The 26,326-nt window shown below is 37.9% G+C and overlaps 1 protein-coding gene across 8 annotated transcripts in view; it reads right to left on the minus strand.

The window, feature by feature from the left end:
• The window catches only part of col16a1 (collagen, type XVI, alpha 1), a 127,948-nt gene that overhangs the window by 15,693 nt on the left and 85,929 nt on the right, over window positions 1–26,326 (minus strand). For 3 of the 8 annotated variants that reach the window (XM_049475328.1, XM_049475329.1, XM_049475327.1), the window contains 21 exons: window positions 25,340–25,462; window positions 25,105–25,158; window positions 24,438–24,479; window positions 23,975–24,010; window positions 23,745–23,798; window positions 23,581–23,649; window positions 23,270–23,323; window positions 21,766–21,792; window positions 18,221–18,271; window positions 17,772–17,813; window positions 15,542–15,613; window positions 13,752–13,796; window positions 11,052–11,096; window positions 7,873–7,989; window positions 7,512–7,553; window positions 7,292–7,369; window positions 5,652–5,696; window positions 4,981–5,025; window positions 2,270–2,323; window positions 1,219–1,272; window positions 242–295 (listed from right to left, as the gene is read on the minus strand). In XM_049475328.1, coding sequence (XP_049331285.1) covers window positions 242–295; window positions 1,219–1,272; window positions 2,270–2,323; window positions 4,981–5,025; window positions 5,652–5,696; window positions 7,292–7,369; window positions 7,512–7,553; window positions 7,873–7,989; window positions 11,052–11,096; window positions 13,752–13,796; window positions 15,542–15,613; window positions 17,772–17,813; window positions 18,221–18,271; window positions 21,766–21,792; window positions 23,270–23,323; window positions 23,581–23,649; window positions 23,745–23,798; window positions 23,975–24,010; window positions 24,438–24,479; window positions 25,105–25,158; window positions 25,340–25,462 — 1,203 coding nt within the window. The remainder of the gene's footprint in view (window positions 1–241; window positions 296–1,218; window positions 1,273–2,269; window positions 2,324–4,980; window positions 5,026–5,651; window positions 5,697–7,291; window positions 7,370–7,511; window positions 7,554–7,872; window positions 7,990–11,051; window positions 11,097–13,751; window positions 13,797–15,541; window positions 15,614–17,771; window positions 17,814–18,220; window positions 18,272–21,765; window positions 21,793–23,269; window positions 23,324–23,580; window positions 23,650–23,744; window positions 23,799–23,974; window positions 24,011–24,437; window positions 24,480–25,104; window positions 25,159–25,339; window positions 25,463–26,326) is intronic. The other 5 variants (XM_049475330.1, XM_022683132.2, XM_022683133.2 and 2 more) reach the window with 5 other exon arrangements.

Consider the following 26,326-nt stretch of genomic DNA (forward strand, 5'->3'; position numbering starts at 1 on the left):
CGTAAAAAAGCCATATAAATAAATCAATCAAAAATCATACATGTTCTATCTTCCTTTTATTGCTTTTGATTATTTGTCTAATTAATGAAATCAATCACCAAAATATGACCAAATATGATGTTCCATGATCTTTACTTTTCTGTTTCTTTATTTAATTTTAGTTTTAATAAACAGCTAGTTTATATTTACTGAACAGATCAGATATTACAGAGAATAATTTAGCAAAGAAAGATGCTCTTACTGATTCTCCTTTATGTCCCGCAGTACCTGGGCTGCCTCTTTCTCCTTTTAGCCCCTAGAGTAGCAAACATACAGTAAGAACATGTAACATAAAATATTCAGTCTCAATTCTAGAAATGCTCATTAAAGCAAAGTGAATGTATGCTAGCATGGGTTAGGTTTATTCATATTTAAAACATGTATTTGGAATATAACACGTGAAACACACCCTTATAAATAAATATAAAAATGGCTGCTAATACTGGCCTGATTCACTTTGACCCAAAATACTTGTGTGCAGCTTTTTGACAAAAGTATTTCAAAGAACAGCATGACAGACTTATGATAATTAATAATAATTATTTAATATATTTATTAAATATGAATCTAATACTTTAGCAAACAAAAAAAGGTAATAGAAATTAGAGATTTAGAGAGGGTTAAATATCAGACAAAATCAAATACAAAGCAAACAAATTGAAAAATTAACACAAAAAAAAAAAAAAACTAAATGATAGAACTAAAGCAGAACTAGACAAACTGACAAAAAACATGAACCAGACAAGGAACATTACAACAAAGGAGCTTCTCTTACATTACATTACATTACATTTAGCAGCTGCTTTAATCCAAAGCGATGTATAAATAATGATGTACATTTAGCAATAAAGGACATAGAAGTTTAAGGCCAGAGGTAAATTGTGGGATAGAGGAGGAAATGAGTAGAAGCAGGAATTGAGGTTAGAAGTAATTCGTTTGGTAAATGTGTTAAGAGAGTAAGCTCTTAACTAGAAAACTGTAAAAAAAAACACAAATGAGACAAAGGTGGGAATATTAATCAATAGGCGGGGCTTGGACAGAGACAAGGTAGGAGACATGACAGAAAAAAAAAACATGGTGCACAAAAGAAAGAGCCATGACAAACACAGAGATGGGTTAGAAAAGCGAAAAACAGGACAAAAGCGTGACAGCACAAAACGTAAATTTGACACCACATACGGGAAGTCCAGGTGGTCCCATGGTTCCTGGGTATCCTGGAGTTCCAGGTGGACCCTGGTAAAATAAAAAAAAGAGTTGGGAGAAATGACCAATTAGACTAAATTAAATTGCTATTAGCAGTGTTGGGCACGTTACTTTGAAAAAGTAATTAGTTATAGTTACTAACTGAGTTACTCCACTATAAAAGTAACTAGTTACCAGTAAAAGTAACTATTGTGTTACTTTTGTGTTTCTCACCCCCGTAACCACCACCCCCCACCCCCTGGCCCCCACCTTCTCAGAGCGTGTTTCATAAGCGAGATAAATTGAGTGCACGACAGTAAAGACAATAATCATCTGATGCTCCCCTCCCTTGTGACTCTCACACGCACACACACACACACACTTGCACCTTTGTCTGTATGCACGAAGGTAAAACAAAAAGTTCATTGAGCAGCTAAAGTAACGTGCAGTAACGGGGTGTCGGAAATGGTAACGGTGTTATAGTTACAGTCATAGTAATTAGTTAGATTACTTGTTACTGAAAAAAGTAACACCGTTATTCCCATCACTGGCTTTTAGTAATAGCTATAGTTTACAAGTGAATTGTATGCTCAAACATATCCAGACTCTACTTCTAATTAGACGTATGCAACTTTAAAATGTACATAATAGTTCAACAATAAATACTGTCTAATGAAAAGTATTGGAAATGGAATGGGACATTGAGAAGCAGTAACGAATAAGCCTAATGGTACCATGCTCAATGCTCAAGCATCAGCTAGAGGGGTATAACTGCCTAGAAATTATATGTGGAAGAATGAAACTGTGTTTGTTTGAGCGCCACACAATACCTGTAATACTACAGTATTAGGCCACCATCTAATGTAAAGTATAGGCTGTTAACACAGCAAGGGAAGGAGCAAATTACTCTTGAATTTAGAATAAAATATTGGACAAAAAGTTTTTTTTATTGGGTTTAAAACCTAAAACAAAAAAAAACTTTTTGGGCATTAAAAGCATCCTTATACTGTACAAAAAAAAAAAAAAAAAAAACAGAAAACAGACATACCTGTTCTCCTTTCAGTCCAGGAAGCCCGTTTTGTCCTCTCTCACCTTGCTGACCCTACAATACAAACGACAGCAAAAGGAAGCTTCTGAGAGACAGCATAATAAAATGATGGACCGTGCACGGATATGAACGTGTGCGCATGTCATGAGATGCACCGCCGCAGTAATTTGACCATCAAGCACAGTTTTAAAGTGGCTGTTTACAGCTCTCTCTCGGATGGCCTATGTTCTGCATCATGATTTGAGGGGATTATAATGGTGCCTGCAGTCTTGCCTTGCAGTTCAAATCTCATTTCTGCGAGCTCGGCGCTAATGTGCAACGCTGGATCCTGACACCATCTCATTATTTACTTCCATAGCGAGGCCTGGTAATGGGGTGAATGAATTATTGATCTCCCCTCTCTTGTCATCTGTATTCCATGTAAACAAACAAATGATGCAGAGATATTACCTTTATTATCGCGGGACAAAATGCGCCCATCGGCTATCGGAGATGCATAATGAAAGATACATGCACCTGCGCTGAATCGCAGATAAGATTATCCATTAAAAGTCGCCATGCATGGATGTGTCACTAACATCGCTTAGAGTACTCTCTGCGATCTGCTTCTGCAAAGAAATCAGCGTGAAAATCTTAAGCGCGGCATGGCGAATACTGAAATAAGGCAGCATTTGTCCCGAGTCAAGGCGGATTCCAAAGAACAAGAGCTCATAAGATGAATATGACTTCATCAAAATGATATGGCAGGGACAGGGCGTCGGCCAACAGGTCAGTGCCCCGGTGGGTCTCAATACTCAGCACAATTCACAATAGACGCAAAGATGGCAGGATATGAAAAATTCCTAGCAGGGGATGCTTCAACAAAATGAAAATACACTTGATTTGTTTAAAGGTGCATTAGAACAGACAAGTGTATTTATCTTGTTGGGGTTAAATAAAGAATAGATAAAGAGAGTTCAGCAAACTAATCTCAACAAACCTCAAAACTGTTACACAACAGACATTCAAATTTTACACCCGGCCCACTAACAAAGTGACACAGCAGCAACTTGATACCTGCAACTCGAAACTAGAAACTAGAATTCTCTGGAAGCAAATGGGCATCAATGCAAGGCTAAAAGCTAATGCTAGCCAACTGGCATTTCCCATCTCTACCTCTTCTCTCTAACATCTGCTTTAACAATGGACTGCCACAGTTGACTACCAGTTGAGCTACACACAAATTAAAATGGCAAATAACCTGGCTAAAATCTCTTTTGCTAGCTAACCACACACCCCACTGATAGTACTCAGAGACGAGAGCATTAGGACATGAATACTAATAGGAATAATTGCCAACAATAATTATAATGAACTGAATACTGTGCTAAAAATAGCAAACACACACAGAAAATATCTGCTACCCTGCTATGCTATGCTTTATGGATCCTATGGGTTAGCTACTATGCTACTTTTAAAAGGAACTAGTTAACAGAGAGTGTTAGAAGAGGCCCAACACTTTTAAATTCAGGCTCAAATCCTTCATGTTTGAGCAGGCCTTCAGCTCAGCTTAAACCACTGCAGCTCCACACACTTTTATTCTGTGATGGCACTTTTATTCTAATTACATAATTTGGTTATTTTTCCTTTCTTTTAAAAATAGTGTTTAAATCATGTTTGAATCATGTTTTATTAATGCTTTATTCTTTATATTTTATTTGTATTATTTCAGTTTTTATTTGTGTTATTTTTTAACATGTTTTTTAATTTGACTTCCCTTTGTATTTTCTCATTTGTATTTGTAATTTGAATCACCGTTGTGCATGAAAGGTGCTATATAAATAAACTTGCCAAGCCTTGCCTTGCCGTTGATGTAAATTAGCCAATAAAAGCCAATTAAAGGATTGTAAATGGACATTTAAAACCATGTCTGGGCCTTTAGGCATGATTTTATTCAATCACATACTATAATATACCAATCCATATGCATATTAAACACACTTGACTTAAATGAAAACTTTTATAATTACCACCAAGGTTTAAACCATGATATACCATTAAAAACGAAAAAAACAAAAAATCTCTAGGAGAAAGCTGAACGCAAGGCACTCAACAGCTCTGTGATTTTGGCAGCCTCTTTGTTGTCCTAAAAGCTTGCTGACTACACACACCACCTAGGGGTTCAGTAACACATTTAGTCAATCTGCAGATCAATGCTATATACAAATTTCAATTCAGAAAACAAGAATCCACAGCGCGGGCCTACTGTTCGGCTTTTCTCCGCTAATAGGAAAGCACAAACAATGAGAGAAAAGATCAACAATCTTCAGGCCAGCACTTTTAACAGATCCGGAAGGAGACTGAAGGAAATTAGAGGATGCGGATAGTGCACAGCAGGCATTAAGCTGGGCCGCACGGATAATAGAATCCATGCTGAACTCATCACTGAACCCGGATCAAAACCGTGCACAGGGAAATAGCCTGTCAGCAACGTACCCTCGCTGTTCAGCCTTACAGATTTTCAGTAACAGAACAAGCGTGAAAACAGACAAGACTCCCTTTGTCTTCTTGACATCACGTTGATTGAGTGTACAATATATGAAACTTCTGATCAGGTGTGGAGGAATGGCAGCAGGCAGTCAAATAGGCAGAATGCATTTTGTATGTTTGTGTAAAATGTGCTAGGCTAAATATATAGGGTGCTATATTCATGGAAGTGGCAGAACACTTACAGGTAGTCCGCTAGGGCCTTGAGGACCAGGGAAACCAATATTACCCTTTGAAAAAAAAAGAGAGAGAGGAGTTAGGACAGGGCAGCATTTACTATCATTGTGTTTTATGTTTTATATGTATATTCAGTAAAAACATAAAAAACAACTAAATACATAAATATTTTAGCATAATCTACGCCTAACTGGCACCTCCCACACACCTTATCTTTAAATCAGTCCTTATCTGCACCTGCAAATCATGTAAATCAAATGCCTCCTCATTGTTGAGGGCATTGCAGTTTTAAAGCCCAGCACTAGAGGGCTCTGTGACCTCGTGGTGAAAAGCCAAGGGCGTTTTCTCTTTTTGGATCTTTCCTAATTGAAAACACTGAACCTGAAACAAAGTAGCCCCTGTAAACAAGCCGCGAGCTCAGGAACTAAATGTTAATGGCCAAATCAGGCCATGAAGAGCACTTCAGCGTCTGCTCCCCGTCCAAAACACAGGAGCGCTTCCGCCCTGTAATGCTCGAGCTTTTGCACCAGAGACATCTGGTCAGAGAAAACCATGACAAAGAGAAAAACACGATAAATAATCTTCCTTTCCTCCCGAACACCGGAGGAAAGATCCTCAGTCTCCAGTGGTGATAATCAGGCCATGCTAAAAAAACCACAGAAAAATTGCACAGACTTACAGGGCTTCCAGGAAGGCCAGCAGGACCTCTTTCACCTCTGTCGCCCTAAAAGAATGAAACAAACAGAGAGCACATCAGCCGAAATATTGAAAATAACACAATAACATTGCATATAAATATCCACATTATTCAGAGTTGTCCACACACACAGCCTCAGCATTTTGACAGCCGCTAAAATGTATTTTGACCCTTTTTCGTCCAGAGAGAAAATAAGTTTTGCTGTAGTAAATAAACAAGGTCACACAGTGTCACTGATTCAGAGCACCACTGTTTTTCCCTGTGGTCATTTCCATTTCCATGACCTAAACCTTGACTCAAGAATCAAGCCAATGGGATCCATCTAAAAGCACGGGACACAATTAACATAATAAAAAAAACATAATAAATAAAAAATTATTCATGGTACTTAACTATGGGAATATGGTGTTTTGTTTCACCTACGGGACATATGGTTTGTTTTGTTTTGTTTTGCAAAGTATGCAGCTACCATTAAATAAAGTGATTTTTTATGAAAAGCAATCTGTAATATGTATATTACTTAAAACTAATTCAGCAGAGTTTATAGGCTATATACAGGCATATGGAAAAAAAAATGGAAAAACCCATGAAAACGGAAAACGAGTTTCCACCATAAAAACAAAAATAATCATCTACAAAAATAATTAAGAAAATGTAAAATGAAGATGACATAAATATGTTTAAATTTGTTCAAAAATACAAATTTTTAGATGGGCTATTTTTTTTTTTTTTTTTTTTACAAGACAGGACAGTACAACAACACAGACAGCTCTGTACTACAACACACACGGACATGCACTACACATCCCATATCTGCACTACTGCTTATACTCGCACTGTCATACACACTTTAACTCACCATAAAAACTGTGAACTTTAAGAACTTTAGGCACTCATTCACTTTACCACCAGCCTTAAGCTATTATTATACCATATTTGCACTACTGTATATTATGCGGGTTCTGTTTATGCTTGTACTGTCATCCCATCTTAATCACCCCCATCACTATTGCACTATTGTCTTCTGTCTTACGTATGTCTATTTGTGTATTGTACATATAGTGTCTCCCATTCTTCATATTATATGTCTTATTTTCACCCCCCATCACTATTGCACTATTGTCTTCTGTCTTACGTATGTCTACTGTGTCCTCGTTGTATTGTACATATAGTGACTCCCATTCTTTTATATTATATATCTATTTTCTGTACTTGTAATTTTTGGGAAGGACGGTAACGTAATTTCAATTCTCTGTATGTCCTGTACATATGAAGTATTGACAATAAAACTACTTGACTTGACTTGATTTGACTACAGCACAACATATAGATACAGTTACATAACATGTATAGTAAAAAGTGCAGCACTGTATTTAGATGCAGTAATATATAGTATGGCAAGTGCATGCAGAGAACAGCAGAATGTGCAGCAAGAATACAGTATTTCTATCATATACTAGTGTAAAGGAAGTAAAAGTATATGTGTAATCTGCTGTATAGAAAGATGCAGAAAGAAAGCACAGAAATCTGCCTTTACAGGTTAAATCCTAATAATACACTGATAATGAATGAGCCCCTGTCGTGACATGGCAAAATTGGTCTTGCCGAGTGCTCACACTCACCGGATCTCCTTTGATGCCCGGTTGCCCTGGGATACCAGGCGTCCCTGGCACACCTGTGCAAGCATTGTTGTTGCTAGCCTAGAAGAGATTAAACAGGCACATGGGCACTACATTACAAACATCCTGGGATGACTTAAGGACATGCTGAGGCAATGGCTGCCTCGCAGGATGAAAGAAGACTGGTTATAGATAGCTTCCGGATAACAGCGCTCACACTTACAGGCCCTCTAGGTACTTCCTCGCTCTGCGGCCTCTTGAAACACTGTAAAAACAAGCATAGATTGTATTACAAGCTCATTCGTATGCAACTGCAAATGAACCGAACCTGTGCAATGCTATATCAAGAGCGAAGTGTGACCAGAAGCTAATTTAAATGTTTATTGGGTGGCCGGCTACAAAATAACACGCTTTGTATCCCCGCTTGCATCATCTTCGTCTAGATAATGCAGGATACTTCAGCTTGCAAGTAGTATATCAAAAAGAAAGTTAAAACAGCCGAGTCAACAGAAGCCCAAACCAGCCACTCAATAAAAAAATAAGAAAAAAAAAAAAAGAAAAACTGCACTAAAAAGCCCCCTCACCCTCTCACAGCCATCTATGGGAATGACACCAGGCTTGCCCTGATCTTCCTTGTCAATCTTAGTGTCAGCCGTGCCAGGCGCGCCTGGCCGGCCTTGGGTGCAGTCTTCACACCCCACCTACAGCAGAGCACATTCAAGGTTAAACAAAGAGACATTGGCACACATACATTTAGAAGCCCCCCCCCCTTAAACTCCATACTAATGTCCATGAAATATGTGAGAAAATGCATTGAATTAACTCGAATGTGTACAGAAATCTCACCCAAAATATATATTTTACTTAACTTTACTTATTTAATTAGGGCCAAAATAAAGTTAAGTAACTTTAAAAAACAAAAACCCACAAAAGTTGTAAAATGCACTGATCAAGCATAACATTATGACACCTTGTTTCCACAGCCATTAGCCCACAGGAACACCACAGAGCAGATTAGGGTGTTAGGTATTAGGGTGGTGGGTCAGGCTGACACAAGTAGATCAGACACAGCTGTGCTGCTGGAGTTTTTAAACAATGTATTCACTTGCTGTCCACATTGTTTGTGGACTAATCTCAGTCTAGCAATGATTCTGAGATGTTTAAAAACTCATCTAAACACAGGTCCTAACCATTAAAGAACAGTGTGAAAGGAGGATGAATAAATATAGTATACATAAAATACAGCATAAATAAATATAGTAATAATAAATAATTGAGATAAACAGAAGGACTGCTGTCTGTAACTAGATTGCAGTTACTGCAGAAACTGTGAGTGTGATTGCTGATTTGTGGCTGGTTGCTATGGTGCTGCTAAGCGGTTAATAGGTGATTGCTAAGGTCTTGCTAGGTGGTTGCTAAGGTGTTGCAAAGGTATCTATGGTAGTTGCTATGTTGTTTCTAAGTGGTTGCTAAGGTGTTGCTGGGTGGTTGCTATGGTATCTGTGGTGGTTGCTATGTTGTTTTTAAATGGTTGGTAGGTGGCTGCTAAGGTGTCCCTAGGTGTTTGCTAAGTTATTGCTATGGTGTCCATGGTGGTTGCTTGCTAAGTGGTTGCTTAGTGGTGGCTAAGGTGTTGCTATGGTATCTGTGGTGGTTCCTATGTAATTATACTGTAAAAGTTCAAAGTGCTCCTATATGGTCAGTGGAGTATAGAAACAAGGAGGGGAGTCATAATGTTATGCTTGATAAATTTATGTAATATATTTTGTTGATGATAAAATGATCTATACAACTGAGAAATTCAATGCATTGTTTTGTATATGCATGTATAATAATAATACCAATAATGATATAAAGAACAGTGTAATATTCTAATGCCATATACATCTCAAAATATCTGTTACTTTAAATAGTTAAACAAGTAAAAGACAACTTGATTTACCAAAATCATAAATTCTCTCATACCAATCTATTATGGATTTTGAGGAACAGAGAAAATGGCAACCTGAAAACTCTTCACCTTCTTCTTACAGGTTTAAACTTTGTGGAGATCAATTACTCTATTGTTCAGTTCAGAGAAGAACATGTAGGCTGATTGTTGGGACAAGGTTTAGGCAGTCTGAGAGCTCATAACTCTTGGGGTGCACAAACGTTTGCATAGTGTTTAAAAGATATGGCCAATATATCTTTTAAAAATAAAATCACGATAATCTTGTTCCTACTCACTTAACTATTAACAGTAACAGAAATTCTGAATCAAGGAGCCTTGGGCATACTGAATACATTTGGGCATTGCGATAGTCATGGGATATCGGTATGCAAATTGATCAAGAAGTGTTACCTAAGGTGACATCTTGGGAATTCCCTTACCTGTATAAATTGTGAGGTGTTATCTTGTGAATGAGGCTAAACACTGGCCAGCATGTCCATGGCAAGGTGATGTAAATTAAAAAGAGTTTGAGTGAGAACTGATAGTAAGTGCCAGATGAATGGGACATTCCATTTTTCCAGTTGTGTCACTGCACTATGTACTGGGAATACATCATACACTGCCTGGCAAAAAATAAATACATAAATAAAAAATCGGCACCCAAAATAATCTAATATATCACTTTTTTTTGCCACCTTTAGCTTTGATTTTGACATGCATTTTCTGTGGCATTGTTTCGATAAGCTCCTGCAATATCACAAGATGTATTTCAATCCAGTGTTGCATTAATTTTTCACCAAGATCTTGCAGCATTGATGATGGTAGAGTCTGACCACTGCACAAAGTCTTCTCCAGCACATCCAAAAGACTCTCAATGAGGTTAAGGTCTGGACTCAAGTGGTAAACAATCAATGAGTGAAAATGATGATCTCATTCTCCCTGAATCGCTGTTTCACAATTCCAGCCCCATGAATCCTGGCATTGTTCTCTTGGGATATGCCCATGTCATCAGGAAAGAAAAAAAATCCATTGATGGAATAACCTGGTCTATACTCAGTATATTCAGGTAGTCAGCTGACCTCATTCTTTCAGCACATACTGTTGCTGAACCTAGACCTGACCAACTGCAGCATCAACCCCAGATCATTTACTTAGTTACATTCAGATGGAGACTTTTTTTTTGGCCAGGCAGTGTAGAATGTATGACAACCCACAGTGGACAGCACAGAGGATGGTTGTAATTGTGACCGATGGCATCTGGCTAGAATTGTCCATGCAACAGACAAGCGCACCATTTTTTTAGCTTCGATGGGACATGGCAAAAGTCATGGGACACAATACATGACATCTGGCTTTTAGGTGTATATGGAGCTATTTTAATGAGGTTTGTCCCATGCTAAGTGATGTAGTTAATCCACAAAGGAATGATGTGTTAACGTACCTTCGAGTGTTGATGTATCCTACTACAAATTTCTTCCATCTGAAGCAGTGATTTATAATACTGGTCCTAGACTACCACTGCCCTGCATGTTGGAATGCTTTTCCTGCTCTGACATATTATATTAACTGGGATCACTATTACTTAACATAATTAAGTTTAATTAATTATGTTCTCTCATAAGCTCCAGGTCTCTCCAAGTAAAAAGTCCAGCTCAAAATGTGCAGAAGAATATAAAATATAGGCCTTTAACACAACTTCCAGAGGACTGGCACGTCCTGCCTGACAGCTGATGGACGGACTGGGGCGCTGAACTGAGGTCTACTGAGAGGACATATCTGGTCACAGGCGCTTGTGTACAAACAGGAAATCAGTCTTGCGTCGTTGTTGCTAACCTTTACGTCGGGGGAACCCTCATCATTTGCGATCTGTATGGGGATCTACAAAATGGAGTCGAGAGAGAGTGAGTGATGGTGACACTACATGCCTATATGTATTGTTAAAACTCTATTACCGTTCAAAAATGAAGAAATTAAACATAGCCCACAATGTTAACATGGTCACTTTTATTTTTATTAAAAAATATTAATAGATGTATTAATAAAAATGTATTAAATATTTAGAATATATCAAAGAATGTATATGTTTTATTTATTTTAAGAATAATCCTATTTAATATTGTAGCATCTGTTTAATTAACAATACCGTTTTTTATTTTATGAGATAATATTTAAAGCTTAAGTTTATTTCTCCGAAAAATAAATATTATTCATTACATGTTTTTGCGGTTCTGTTTTTACCACTACAGTTTGGAAAACAAGTGTTTCCCATCACACAGCAGTTCAGGGGTCATAAAACTCACATCTGCTTTTTTTAAATAAAAACCACATTTGAGTAACTAAGAAACACCATTTTTTTAGGCAGATATGAAGTTTGTATTTCTCCCGTCACTACTGGGTGGCCTGAAACACATACCTGTAACTCTGCAGTAAAGAGCAGTGGTTTGTGGTTTCACAGTAGGACATTTTTTTCTAGGAGAACACCTGTAAATTACATCCTTCCTGAAGCGCTATCTATCTAGTAGCCAGCTTGTTCTGTCTAAACTGCTGTAATCAGCAAGGGTTGTAATTTGTGCTTCGTAATGATATGATCTGCCGTGCCTTTGATTATAGGTGTGTGCAATTACAGAATCTTGCTTATTATATGTCAATGTTGACCTGGGTGTAATTTAACCTATATATTTTAGGTAAATCAGTTTTTTTTATGTCTTTTAACTGTTTAGACCCATTATCAGTCAGCACATGTACAGTATATATATATATATATAATTTAATGAGATACACCTCATGTCCAAAAGAATCTGGACACCAGCAGCACAAGTGGGACACAGAAAGTTTTGTCTATGGGTTCGTTGTTGGCAGTGACAAGACCATGAGAGATACAGTGAGGGCAGCAATTATTTGATCACTTGCTGATTTTGTAAGTTTGCCCGCTGACAAGGACATGAACAGTCTATAATTTTAAAGGTAGGTTAATTTTAACAGTGAGAGATAGAATATCAAAAATAAAGTCCAGAAAGACAATATTGTTTAATTATACACATTTTTTTTTGCATTTTGCAGAGAGAAATAAGTATTTGATCCCTTTCGAAAAACCCTTGTTGGCAAGCACAGAACTCAGACTTGTCATGAGGAGTTTTGGTCCACTCCTCTTTGCAGATCATCTCTAAATCATCAAGATTTTGAGGCTGTCGCTTGGCAACTCAGAGCTTCAGCTCCCTCCATACATTTTCTACAGGATTAAGGTCTGGAGACAGGCTAGGCCACTCCATGACCTTAATGTGCTTGTTTTTGAGCCACTCCTTTGTTGCCTTGGCTGTATGTTTTGGGTCACTGTCTTGCTGGAAGACCCAGCCACGACCCATTTTTAGTATCCTGGCAGAGGGAAGGAGATTGTAACTCAGGATTTTACAGTACAAGGCTCCATCCATACTCTAATTGATGAAGTGAAGAAGTCCTGTGCCCTTAGCAGAGAAAACACACCCAAAACATAATGTTCTCTACTCCGTGCTTGACCTTGTGGGCACTGCAGTGTTTTAATCCATTACAGCGTTTTTGTTTTGATATTCTCTCTCACTGTTAAAATTAATCTACCCTTAAAATTATAGACTGTTCATTGTTTTTGTCAGTGAGCAAACTTAAAAAATCAGCAATTTTCTTCACTGTATTAACAAGAGCTTCTGCATTGGGATTGGGATTAAGGTGGGCTGTAATGACGGGGCACATTTGGAAAGCCCAACTGGGTCCAACAAAAAACAAATGTACAAACCCACTCAGAGTCATGCCCACCTGGAACCCACCTTGCCCAAATTGCACCAATGTTTCTTGTCACAAACGTCTTGAGTACAAACTTTTGGACCTACAGTGTAGCTTAGTAATTGGGCTCTCCTGTGAAAACCGAATTACTGGTGTATCTCTCAGAGGCCGGATGTTGCATTGACATTACAGATGTAGTTTGGCTGCTAGAAGAACTGGTTGTTGGACTCTGGTAATGTTAGAAGTGGAGCAGAACTTGAATGTGGGATTTTGAAGCCCGGCCAAATTTCCGTGGTGAAGAAGAGGCCAGCGTGGGCTTCTGGCCAGTGGAGAAAACGAGCCTGCCAAAGCACCACTCTTAAATGGAGATCTAATGGCTCTTACTGTACCGCACATCAGGCACCCTTAATAGCCGTCCTTCCTGTAACTCAACACGATGGCAGTGTTTACTATCCCAGAGAGCCTTGGAGACGGAGTTAACACTGAGAGGGCAATGAGATCATTGGCATCCATAAAATGGATAGAGCAATGGAGACAATTCACAATGTGCTGAGTTAAGAGACTTACAACCCGGTTACCGGTTGCTTTCAAAACCATAAAAAGCAGATGGTATATTGCTATTGTTCTCTAGATGCTGCTACAGTGAGCTTAGCCTCTTCACGCCATTAATTCCACTAACAGCTCCCATAAAGCCCATCCTACTCCAGTTCCACACCAGATGTCAACCAACCAAAGCTACAGTACTCTATTAACTCCTCCTCCTACTATCTGGTTACTCACTGCTTGGCCGGGCAGACCCGGGCGACCATCATTGCCAGGGAGACCCTGTAAGAAGGAACTGAGGTTGAATTGCTTTAGCCTTTGGCCACACTCTGGTCACCTTCTTCGGCGGAGGGTATAGGAAAAAGTAGCCAAAGCTCTGGGCCCTCTCCTGGTTTGTGTTCCAGCTTGTAGTTTACATTTTACTTTTAGCTTGTTTTTAATCTTGCTTTTAGTTTAAGTTCTTCTCATTCGTGCTTGGAAAATCAACACAAGACCAGGTTAAAGACCAAGCAGTGCCCACTGTGAAGCTTCAGTAAGGGCCTCATGTTACTTTACCTAAAGATTACAAAGAGCTTATGAGCCTTCTATTATAAATAAGACATTTTAATTTGTGTGGTAAACTTCTGATTCACTAAGGCTGCTTTTACACATCAGGTAGAGTGGTCCACATCCAATTTACTAACTGAATCTGATGTTTTTTTTTAGGTTGTTAACAAAACAATTTTAAATGCTACATATATTTAACATTCCTCTAAATAGTTTATGCTTTTCAACTGATACCTGACAGACATCTTTGCCAGCATCACAGAAGCTATGAAGAAGATTTGGTGGCTGACATATGGACTTTGGACATGTGGACTGTAAAAGTGCTTCCTCTGCTGCCCTATAGACAGCTCTCAGAGGCTATTTCGGGTAGTGCACCTCTTGGTGAGAGATCCCTGGCTGCTAGACATGCCTCTACGACATACTCAAAGACACATTGCCCAGTTAACAGAATATGAGAAGGGACACATCATTGCAATTGCAAATGATGGTAATTGCAACTAATTGCCTGCTGTCTTCACCATCTGTCAGTTTTCTTCATTTGCAGTGGTGACATAACAAAGAAACTTTAACTAATATGGACTTTTACGGTATCCTCTTTATTGTCTCAATGAATTCTGAACTGGCTGTTTAGAACAAGTTGCATTGACACTTACTGGATTTGAAATGGATTTTAATACCACATATGAAAATCTTTTTTTTTTTTCACACTGCCACAGAGATTTGATCTGAATCACTTTTACCTGCTGTGTAAACGTAGCCTTAATATCCAGAATTAGAGAATTTAGTCCTTAGGATTGATGATTAGTATGGGCAATAAAACAGCACCTCAATATGCAAAATATTTCATAGCTTCACAGTGAGTTCTGCATGGTTTTTAATAGAGAACATTACATTACATTTATAGCATTACATTACATTTATAGCATTACATTACATTTATAGCATTACATTTACAGCATTACATTACATTACTTTTACCAAAAATACTTTTAAACTTTACTTTTTTAAAACATTTAAACTATTTAAAAATAACATTAATAAACCTGCTCCAGTTAAACACACCCATGCCCCATTAAAAGCATTAGTGCAACTTATACAAGCAGCGCAGTTTAACAGGACTTCAACTTATGGATTAAACCAGCAGCGTGAACAAAAGCAGCTACTTTAAGAGTTACATTAAAATTCAACTACTTTAAGCTGTTTCTGCAAATATTTAAAGCATTTACTTTACATTTAATGACGTTACATTACAGTTTACTTTAAATATCAATTTACTTTACAAGTTACATTTGATAATTTTATATATTATTGGTTTAACGTATAAACATTATACAATATACTTTTTATTAGCTTTAGCCAAAGCCCACAGCTACCCATGCAGCCCACATCCCACCCTGACAAAACAAAAGCCACAAACACTTTGACTGTGAGACACACAGAGAGACAGTAGCAGAGCAGAGGAAGGCTCTCAAAACACTAACCTGTGGGCCTGGGATGCCTGTGAAGCCCTGGGGCCCTGGAGGCCCTGGGGGTCCTGGAGGTCCTGGAGGGCCCTGAAGTATATTGAGCACATGAGCATCATTATGAAATAAATACGAAATAAATACAAATTCTTACACTGACAGAAGAGCTACATCAAATTGTATATATTTTTAAATGTGTACACAATTTCCACATTCAGAAAACACCATCACTGTTACCATCAAAAATAAATAACAATAATGTTGGCATGATGCATTCTCTTCATGTGGAAATGGTGAAAAGTTAATTTAAATCATCACTTCTGTCATTATACAGTAGACTGTGCATTGAGGAAAGCTACACACAAGGGAGCACAGAGAGTTTAATATATGTATCAATCATCTCAGAGCACTGATTTGGGGGTTTGTTTCATTATTTAAAAAGAAATAACAGCTTTGTCATGTTCTTCCTAACTTTAAACATAGTCACACTTTCTAAATGTGCTTGTAATTGAAAAATCAAGCTTCTAATAATGAATGATTTTATCAGAGGCAGTCTCACAATGTTAGAAACACCAGGTATCAAAGCGGTTTACTCCAAATTCATAATAGACCAAATGCTAACTGCAAACACTTCCAATACTTTTTAGAAAAATAAGCAAACCAGAAACTTCTACGCTAGAGAGGGCACATATCTTAAAAGGAAAAAAATATATATTCTTAGGTTTTAAATCCGAGAATTTTAACTGCATTAACTGTCAATATACCAAACTTGCTTACAATACAAATATCTAAAAAAAAGACACCATTGTATCAAGATAATTATCTCAAAATGTATGACAATTTGAAATATATCAAGATAATTATCTCAACATAATCTTATGAGTATGTATTATCTGAGGATAATTATCTAGAAATAATTTTCATAGGATACATTTTTCAAGATAATTATCTCCATGTAATTTTCTGATGATAATTATCACAAGATATCTGTGTGTACATGTATTATCTTGTGATGAATTATTAATTGTCACATAATTGATTCAATTACATGGCAAATGATATGATCTCTATATGAACTCTGGTGTAAAACTGACGTTTGGTTTAGTGAAACATGAAAAAGAGTACTAACCTTTGTTGAATAGCCCACCTCCTCTCTCCTGTAGCTTTCCAAGATCCAGTAATTTTACTCAGTTTGTCCAAACATGCTTTACAATGGATGATGTGGGGCATATTTTGCCCCTGCAGATAAATCACATTTTTACATGTTATCCAGGCTCGAAGTAGCTTCACACATCATTGGTAGAATCTGGAGAGCCCTGACATTTAAAACGAGGCATTAATAACTTAAAAAGTGCACAAGAAGCTTATTAAAAACACGTAGTGCACTACAGGTTGTAAACAGTGGTTTTTAATAAGATTCTTGTGCACTTTTTCTGGACAAAAGCATGTTTGGACAAACAGAATAAAGTCACTGGATCTCGGAAAGCTGTGGGAGAATGGAGGTGGGCTATTTAACACAAGGGTTAGTACTCGTTATCATGTAGTCAATTTTTCATTGGAGTTCTCCTTTAACCCTTTTTACAGTGGTTTACTGACAGGATTTTAAAAAAATCCTCTGCCTTCTGCCCAATGATTCTGTGTAGACTTTGGACACAATTTAACCCTAATCAGGAAAAGTGTTTTAAAAAATGGAACCTGACATAATTAAACAGATTAACGAGTCTCTTAATTTGAAGTGTCTCTTAATTGTTAAGTTTGTTGTTTCCTGAGTTTTTATGTACTAAATGTACTTTTGTCTTTTTTAACCTTTTCAAGTACTCGGGATCATTTGTGAATTCCTCTGTTGTTGGGAACTTTTCTACTGGTAAAAAAAAAATCAACTTCATATGTGTCAGCCTTGTTTGGCTTCTAAACCACAAAGGCTTTAATTGGATGGTGATGCAAGGCTGTTGGCATTGCAGTTATTTTATTGGTTGCTTTCTAAAATTGACTCTTGCACGACTTTGTATTCAAACGACCCTGGATCCAATTTCACTTTATTTGATGACAATGTGTACGCTTAAACCCGTTGGTTTGAAATTAGTTGTGAACTTCTTAAGTTGTTTAGTTTTTTAAGCTTTTGCTTTTATCGTTCCCCCAAATTAGACTAAGACTACTAATACACACTCTATGGAGATGTTTGATACATATGAGCCTGTTAACTACATGTATCTCAGCTCAAAGCAGAAGAAGGGTTAGACAGTCAGACCTGAGGGCCAGCCTGCCACATGTTCTCAGAACCTTTGACACCCTGCAACACAAAAACAGTCAAATATAGAGCAACAACAACCCATGCATGGCTTTTCACCAATAGTAAAGAAATAGTTCACTGAGGATTCTAATTGATCACACTTTCTCTTAATCCAAATGAAGTCAATCAACAAAAATAGCTTTTTTTTTTTGCTCATGAGCTGTTTTTTAGTGACCACAGACTTCCATTGATTGTTAGCTATTTAATGCTTCAGCCAAATAGCAGCTCAGTCCAGTCCTGCATCCACATCTTGGCTGATGAAAAACATTTAGGATAAGAGTGTATCCACTTTTTTTCAGTAAACTATTCCTACTATTCTTTAAGCATCTGCAAGCTAAGGCACACTGAGGCAGAATACCGGGTGTGCAGAGTCATGATGAAGTGTTTGAATGTGTGGAACTACTTACAGGTACTCTGAATGCTGCATTAGGCAGGCAGTTGCAATCTCCTGGTTCACCCTATTAAAACAGGAAACACACCATACTGTCTCTGCTTTCTGCTCACTATATCACTGTACCACAGTACAACTGAGTAAAGCTCTTTATTATTGTAGTAATATTCTGATATTCATTAACATATACAAAAAAAAATCCTCTGTATTTGACCAATATAGGCCAATTACCCCACTAACGTTTTTTTTTTTTGTACTGACATTGTTGCAGTGTCACTGGGTAGCAGTGCGTTTAAAGGAAAGCACAGCACCCCAGCTCTGAAACATTAACTAACAGATGCCTGTGCTAACCATTAAGTCATTAGGTGAGATAAGGGGAGATAGCGCCACTTATCCTCCAAGAGAGTAAGGCCAATTGTGCTCTCTCTGATCGTCAGATCATAGTGCCAGTGCTTTAGTCTGCTAAACCACCTAAAGGACCTATTTTAACCTTTCAAAGTGATTTTAATCTACAAAAGGCTTAAAGCGTTAATTACAAATAAAAAAATCAGATAGAACAGAACACTTATTTTGTCACCTGTCACTTTTACCTTTCACATTGCATTCAACACTACTTCCTTGATCTACACTGAAGTACATTATTATAACATTTTATGTTCGTCACAGATGTGATATAATCATAAAACTAACATTTTAAAATTTACTCTCCTCCAAAAACTGTTTTTTATTTTTTTTATTTTTTGCACTGTATGTGCGCAGAGAATTGTGGGTAACTGATGGCCTGAAAGTATACAAGTTACATGCTAATAACTTGCTGAATGAAGGCTGCATTTGTAGACTGCATTTCTAAGGCTGTATGCAAGGTAACCTTCACTTTGGAACAGCCTTCTATGAAAGGAAATGTATGTTGGCTACAGCCTAGGATTGGAACACAGCTATTGTAGTATGATTGGCAATGATTATTACAATGTTTGACATGAATGTATTCATTTTGACTTATAAGAGAGTTTAAATGAGCCTTTAAAGTGTCTGATTCTTTTGGTTACAGGTAACAGATCATTTTATATCTGGTTTAGATATAATGCAAGCTAAACTGATTTAATTTTAATAGATTATATTGCTTAAAAGTAGCAAAAGTAAGTTTGTAGTCAGATGACTAATCTTATAATATCAAACAACAATGTATAAACTGATACATGCAAAATATGATACATTTAGACCACATTTAGGAGGATATTACTTGCTAACTCACTTTTTCTCCTCAGTTTAGCTAGGCCAATTGTCCCAGCCATTCAGCTGCTACTTGGCTGTATATCCCCTGTCACTAGTGATGCCACAACGCAAGGAGGGTGAAGACTAGCACATGCTTCCTCTGATACATGTGAAGTCAGCCATCGCCTCTTTTCAAACTCCTGATGATGCAGCATTGCTGAGTAGCATCACAGTGCACTCGGAGGAAAATGCAGCAACTCAGTCCCAATACATCAGCTCACAGATGCATTGTGCTGATCGACATCACCCTTTGGAGTGATGACGGGAAAGAGCGTCATCTATCCACCCAGAGAGAACAAGGCCAATTGTGCTCTCTCAGGGCTTCATCAGCTGATGGCAAATATTGTTTCATTATTAAAATTATTACAGTTTAAAAAGTTCCATCACAAAGACCAAACTTTGTTCTGTTCAGTTTTGTAATGGCAGTGATGATTTGTTCCTCCCTCCAGACGAGAGCGTTGTTAGGGGTTATCAGAAGAATGAGGGAGTATAAACACAATGTTGAGACAGAAATACAAAAGACTGAGTGGAAGAACTTCATTGTGGTGCTCAGCAGCAGTGACAGAGCACTCCATCACACTTAAAGCAGAATATGCATCATTAGCTATCAGCCACTGCTTTCTGTCTGTTTAGACCAGACAGTCCAAGACATAATGGAGAACATTAGAGGATGAAGTGTCTCAGCATCCAGTTTCTCTTTCTCTCATTTTCTCTCACACGCATTCTTCACCTCTCAATCTTTCTTTCCTATTGTTCCTCTCTCTCACCCCATCTTTCTTTTTTTTGCTGCTCTTCTTCTTTCAATCTTTCCATCTCTCAATTGATTCTCTCTCACCTCTCTCCCTCCCATTTTGTCTCTTACTGTTTCTATTCCTCTACTTTTTTTCTGCATATTTTTCTCTCTCTCTCTAATTCTTTTCTTTCACTTTCTTTCCACATTTCTCTTTATCTCTCCTGTCTCTTCTTTTTTTCTCTCACTTTCTGTTTCTCTGTTTAATTCTCTAACACCCTCACTCTATTTTGCTCCTCTATCCCTCTTAATCTTTCATTTCTCTCTTACTCCTCTTTCCACCTATCTGGCCCTCTACTTTTGTTTTGCTCTCATTTTGCTTCTTTTGCATATTTCCTTTTTTTTTGTCTCCTGATCTTTCTATTTCTCTCCCTCTCCCTCTCCCTCTGCATTCCCTCTCTACCATCTCTCTGCTTCCTGTACCTAAAACCCACTCTCTCTTTGTCTAACAATTTCAGTATTGCTAAGCTCTTTCCTATTTTGTCTCTACCTTTTTCTGTTGCTCTTTCTCTTCCACTTCGTCCTTTTTTCTTTTTTATTTCTAACGCATTTCTCATTTGTTCTCTCTCATGTCTCCCTTACTTTGTTTCCTTTTTATTCTCCTTTATTCTTTCAGTGTGCCAATTTTTCCCTCACCTGTATTCCCTTTATTTCCATCATTCTGTCTTTCTTTTTATAGCAGCTGTTTTTTCCACCAATATTTTGATAATTTATAAAAATAATAATAATAAAACTCAATGAAAAGAGTCCAAGATTTGAGTGTCTAATCATTGAACATCCATTTAGATGGACATTCTAAAATGCTGAATCATAAAATGTCTCTGCAGTGCCTTTCCAGAACTGTCTAGTGTGTTTGTGCTCCCAGATTTATGTTAACATCACCTGGGAGGCTCGTCCTGCCTGACATGTCTGAACTGCAAAGAGCACAGCCTTAAAAAAACTGCAAATAACTGTAAAGATGGAGTTAAATCTCTCCTGACCTATGTTTAATCCCAATATTTTAGTCTGCATGACCTGCCTTGTTTCACTCCTGTGTCTTTAATTGTTTTAGTTTATTTATTTATATACTCTGTTTTTACCTCTTTTCTGCCCTTTCTGTTTTTTTCGTTACACTTTCTGTCTCTCTTTCCATTCTCTCTCTCTTTCTCTTTCTCTCTCTCTCTCTATCTCTCTCTCTTTGTCAGTAGATTGCTGCTGACAGTTAATTAATAGCCTCATTCTTGCTCTTAAGGGTTCTTTTAACGTCTCCCAGTTTACTCCAAGTCTTTTGTCATTCTCTCTCTCCCTGGCTCTATGTGTGTCTCCAGGGTGGACACATCACTGTCCACACAACCAATCCCCTCTAGACTGATTCTCTATCTCTTTATGCATGTTCACGTACACACACACACACACACACACACACACACACACAAACAAACACAAAAACCCACACAATGCTTTTGCTTTAGAGGACCTCCTCTAAATCGCCTCCTCAGCCCACTGAGTCAGAGACTTACCTTGTCACCCTTAGGTCCACTGGCTCCCTGAAAGACAGAAAACACACACACACACGCGCGCACACACACACACAACGGCTCAGTTTAACTCTGTTATTGTGTATAAAGCTCCTGGGCATGTGAGATGAGTGCAGATCAGGGAGGAGAGGCGACAGCTGATGAGATGAAAGCAGACAGCGTGTTGTTGTTATGGATCCAGGCAGCGTTATAGCCGACCCTGCCTGTCTCTGCCTCTACTCCTGCATCCCCCTGTGATAAAGCCCCTGGTAATTAACATCTGATGCACTGAAAACAGACGGCACCGCCTTTGTTTCTTTAATAAGAGGAGCCTCGCCGAAATAACAAATTCCCACTTCCTTTGTCTCTGATGCTGCCAAAAACGCATCCCATGCCAAGAGTATGCGGGGAAGTCTGATTATTTATGGGGCTCTGAGTTATGTAATAAGTCTGGTTTTGCATGTAACAAATTTGCTAGTGTTAATTCAACACTGTTAATGTTGATGCGGGCAATCTGACTGTTAGAAAATAATAATTACAGTGATAATCTGGTTAATTAGTTAGTCTAATTTGCCCACAAATGGGTTACTGGTCGTGTTCTGAGTGTAAAGAACTGTGTGTAAAGTGTCAACTGAAAGTTCAGTTCTAGGAAGACAATATGTGAGTATAAGGAATAATAATAATAATAATAATAATAATAATAATAATAATAATAATAATAATAATAATAATAATATTTAAAAAAAAATGTAAGAGAGAATAATGTAGAGATTCGCTGTATATGCTCTTAAAAATAGAATTAGGGTTCTGCAATGCATTGCCATAAAAAACTTAAAGATTAAAGATTCCAAAAACAATGTTGTCTAAATGTTTTAATTAAAAAAGCTATTTTGAGTCTACTTGTATACTGGTGATGAAAAACAAAACACAGTTCAATATTACCTGATTGTGGAATTGTGGCTGTGATCACGAGATTATTTTTATTATTTTCTTTTATTATTCTATTTATCATTAATTTATTTGAGCATACAGCTCTGGAAAATTAAATTAGAAACCACTTAAAAATAAAAAGCCTTAAAACTTTATTATTATGAACTTGTTTTCTTTGCATTATTTGGGGTCTGAAAGCTCTGCATGTTTTTTTGTTATTTTAGCCTTTTCTCATTTTCATTCAAATAAATGCTCTAAATGACAATATTCTTGGGGGAATTTGGAAGAAATGTTGTTGGTAGTTTATAGAATAAAACAACAATGTTCATTTTACTCAAACATATACCTATGAATAGCAAAATCAGAGTGGTCTTTTAATTTTTTTCCAGAGCTGTAGATATTGAGGCACTTATTTTATTGCATAATATTAAGTCTCAGTATTTTACAATTTTCTGAAACTCAATTGTGATGTTCTTTATCATAACATCTTCATCTTGGAAACGAATGATTTTCTAGATCCCCTAAAAAAATGTTTAAAAAATGGATTTGAATGACAGAATAATGCAGTTTTACTTACAGGTCTGCCATCCTCCCCAGGGATTCCATGTGAACCAGGAAGGCCATCCCTTCCCTGAAACATCAAACACACAAATTACAAATGCAACACACCAAAACTCACAACCGCTCATATTTTATTACAGTTTTAGCACTTTTTTACATTATATGTAATAGCACATATACTGTATGTCCAAATGTTATCTGCAAAGAGACACTCATTTTACTGTGTGATATTATATTGATTATCATTGTATTTTCAGTTTTCTACAGCTTTTTTAATCAATTTATAATCATGATTATCAACAGTTGTGGAGTTTGCTGTGCCCTCACCGGGGGTCCTGTTGCACCCATGCCTAAAGGACCCTTGGGCCCTGGTGGCCCTACGTCACCCTTCAGGCCCTGTGGAGGAGGTCACACAAAGTCAGACAGAAGTACGGACAGCCTTAGGGCCTGGCTGGCCAAAAAAGTGCAGAGTCATCATGACGGTCACCTACCCTCTGTCCAGCTGGTCCCATCATCCCGGGGGGTCCCTGAGGCCCTACAGGACCCTGCGGCATACAGTTACACAAGTCTCCAGTCAGTATACACACAGAATGGGAATCTAGGCGGGCTTGGAGCAAGCAGCGAGCTAATGTTTATAATTAGGCTGCTATAAATGCATCGCTATGAGCACAGACACATTTGCTTAAAAATGCAAAACTTGGACCATTCTGAATGCACTTACAGCAGCTCCAGAGAGACCTCTGGGTCCTTGTTCCCCCTAAATAGAAAGAGCGAAGGTGTTGATTAGCAAAATAATATGCATAGAGTGTGTTTAGTTAAAGATGAGATGACATTTTAAAAGAAGAGCTTCTTCTGGCACAGTAACAAATCAGTAGGCTGTACAGCAGGTGCACCTGCAGATTTTGTATTTAGCGCATTAGCTTAAAACTGCGCTGGCTTTAAAAATCAGTTTAGTGAAATGTGTGTGTTCAAAGAGCACCGCATGTACAAAATGAGATTTTCTTTTTATATGACCTTATCGGATTTGTGTGTTCAGGCAAATCAATAGAATGTGAAATGACTTAAAGCCAAAATGGAGATGGAAGTGGAGGAGATACATCTGAATCATATTATAAATATAAATAATCAGCTTTAACTGTGTGTCTAAATGTAGCCTAATACTGTTCTTTTATTCAAATATATACCTGTGGTCCTGGGAGGCCAACTCCTGCAGGTCCAGGATCACCCTAAAGAGGAAAACAGGCAGAGACTGAAATCCACAACATGTTCACATAGAGATAAGTAGAAAGTAAAAAAAAAATAATGCACTCCAAATACAGTATCTCGTATATCCAGGATTAAAGTAAAATAAATTAAACTGGACAGATACAATCTGTCTCTAGTAGACATAACATGGAAAATGAGAACAGTGTGAATTTTTCTCTTGCTAAAAAAAGCAAACATGTAGCAGCCTGATGTGATAATTAGTGATTATTAGAGGTGGGTGATTCGGAACAATATTTCAGGGTATAATATAATTTATAACATTCGAAAATGTGGGCAATATTATTGTGTACGATATGATATGGCACACCCCTACTTAGAACTTATTTCAGAGATTTAAAAAAAGTATTGAGCTGAGTATTGAGCTGAGGACCAGCGGATCTGTGTTCTCTGGAATGATGGAGTCATTCTGGGATGCCTTGGGAAGTTGGGGATGAGGTAGGGTGATAATCCTGACCTCACTAACACTCTTGCAATGCTTTCTATTGATCCTACCATCATGCAATTTTGACACAGTGTAAAAAAAAAAAAAAAAACTGCCATATTTATATAATGTCTATAAACACACAATGCTCAGCTTTACTTTACCTGACTTCCTTTAGGTCCTGAAGGTCCCTGGCTACCGGGCAAACCTGGCATTCCCTACAGAGCAATAAGAGACAGAGTAAAGTCAGCATTCATTCTAAAGAACAAGTCTGGCATTGAGATGTTTGCTTTGCTACCAAAGACGCTGGCACGCCTGCGCAGGTCTAATTCATCTGAATAGAGAGAAGTGATTATACAGTATATCTGTGCAGAGCGTAACACAAACTCAAGCACTCACATGTTTCCCTGTTCTTCCCTCGCCAGGTAAACCCGGCTCTCCTCTCTCTCCCTTGGGTCCAGGTAAACCCATCACCTCACCGGTCCCCTCGGGGAGCGACGGACAGCTGTCACACGCGTCGCCCTAGTAACAGAGGAAAAAGACAAGAGGACCCATGGGTTCTGCTCTCAGGGTAAATGACTCCACATTTCAGAGGCTTTGGTATTTGCCACTTTGGTAGATCAACAGAACTCAAGCCATTTAATTTCATCACTGCCACACAGTTTTTTTGGTTTGTTTGTTTGTTTGTTTTTTTCTCCCCAAGCAAATCTGTCGCAATCATCTCTGGTTACACTTCTGAAAGCATTATCTGTCAGCATTTCCTGTTCAGCACAGACTACACTTCAATATTTTATGAGTATTTTTACATTTCACGTTTAGCATTTTCACAACTCGGCGGCAACACTAAGCAGCAAGCAGACTGCATTTTATGCCTTCCCCATTGTGTGCTGAGACAACTCATACATTTGCCAATATGACAGACATATTATTTTAAAGGGCTTTTAATAATGCATTTAATACTGAACAGTATACGAAGCCATGGTTAATCACTTACCTTCACTCATCAAAAGGTACCAGAATCAAAAAATGATTGAAAAAAATGTTTTAATCATTTATTTCAGATTTTTCCCCATTTTCTCCCAATTTTGGTTATCCAATTGTCCCACCCTTTTGTGCGTCCCCATCACCAGTGGCACCTGTGACCCTAGGAGGATGCGGACGAGCACATGCCTCCTCCGACACGTGTGAAATCAGTCACCCCTTTTTTTGAGCTGCTGCTGATGAATCATTACCTGAGCAGCTAGTGCGCTCGGAGGAAAGCACAGCGGCTAGGTTCCGATTCATCCGCTCACAGATGCCTTGTGCCGCCCGGCGCCAACTTTAAGCGTGATGGGGAGAGAGCGCCATCTACCCACCCGGAGGGAGCAATGCCAATTGTGCTCCCTC

The sequence above is a fragment of the Astyanax mexicanus genome, chromosome 3 (assembly GCF_023375975.1).
Source record: "Astyanax mexicanus isolate ESR-SI-001 chromosome 3, AstMex3_surface, whole genome shotgun sequence".
In the NCBI taxonomy this organism is placed as follows: Eukaryota; Metazoa; Chordata; class Actinopteri; order Characiformes; family Acestrorhamphidae; genus Astyanax; species Astyanax mexicanus.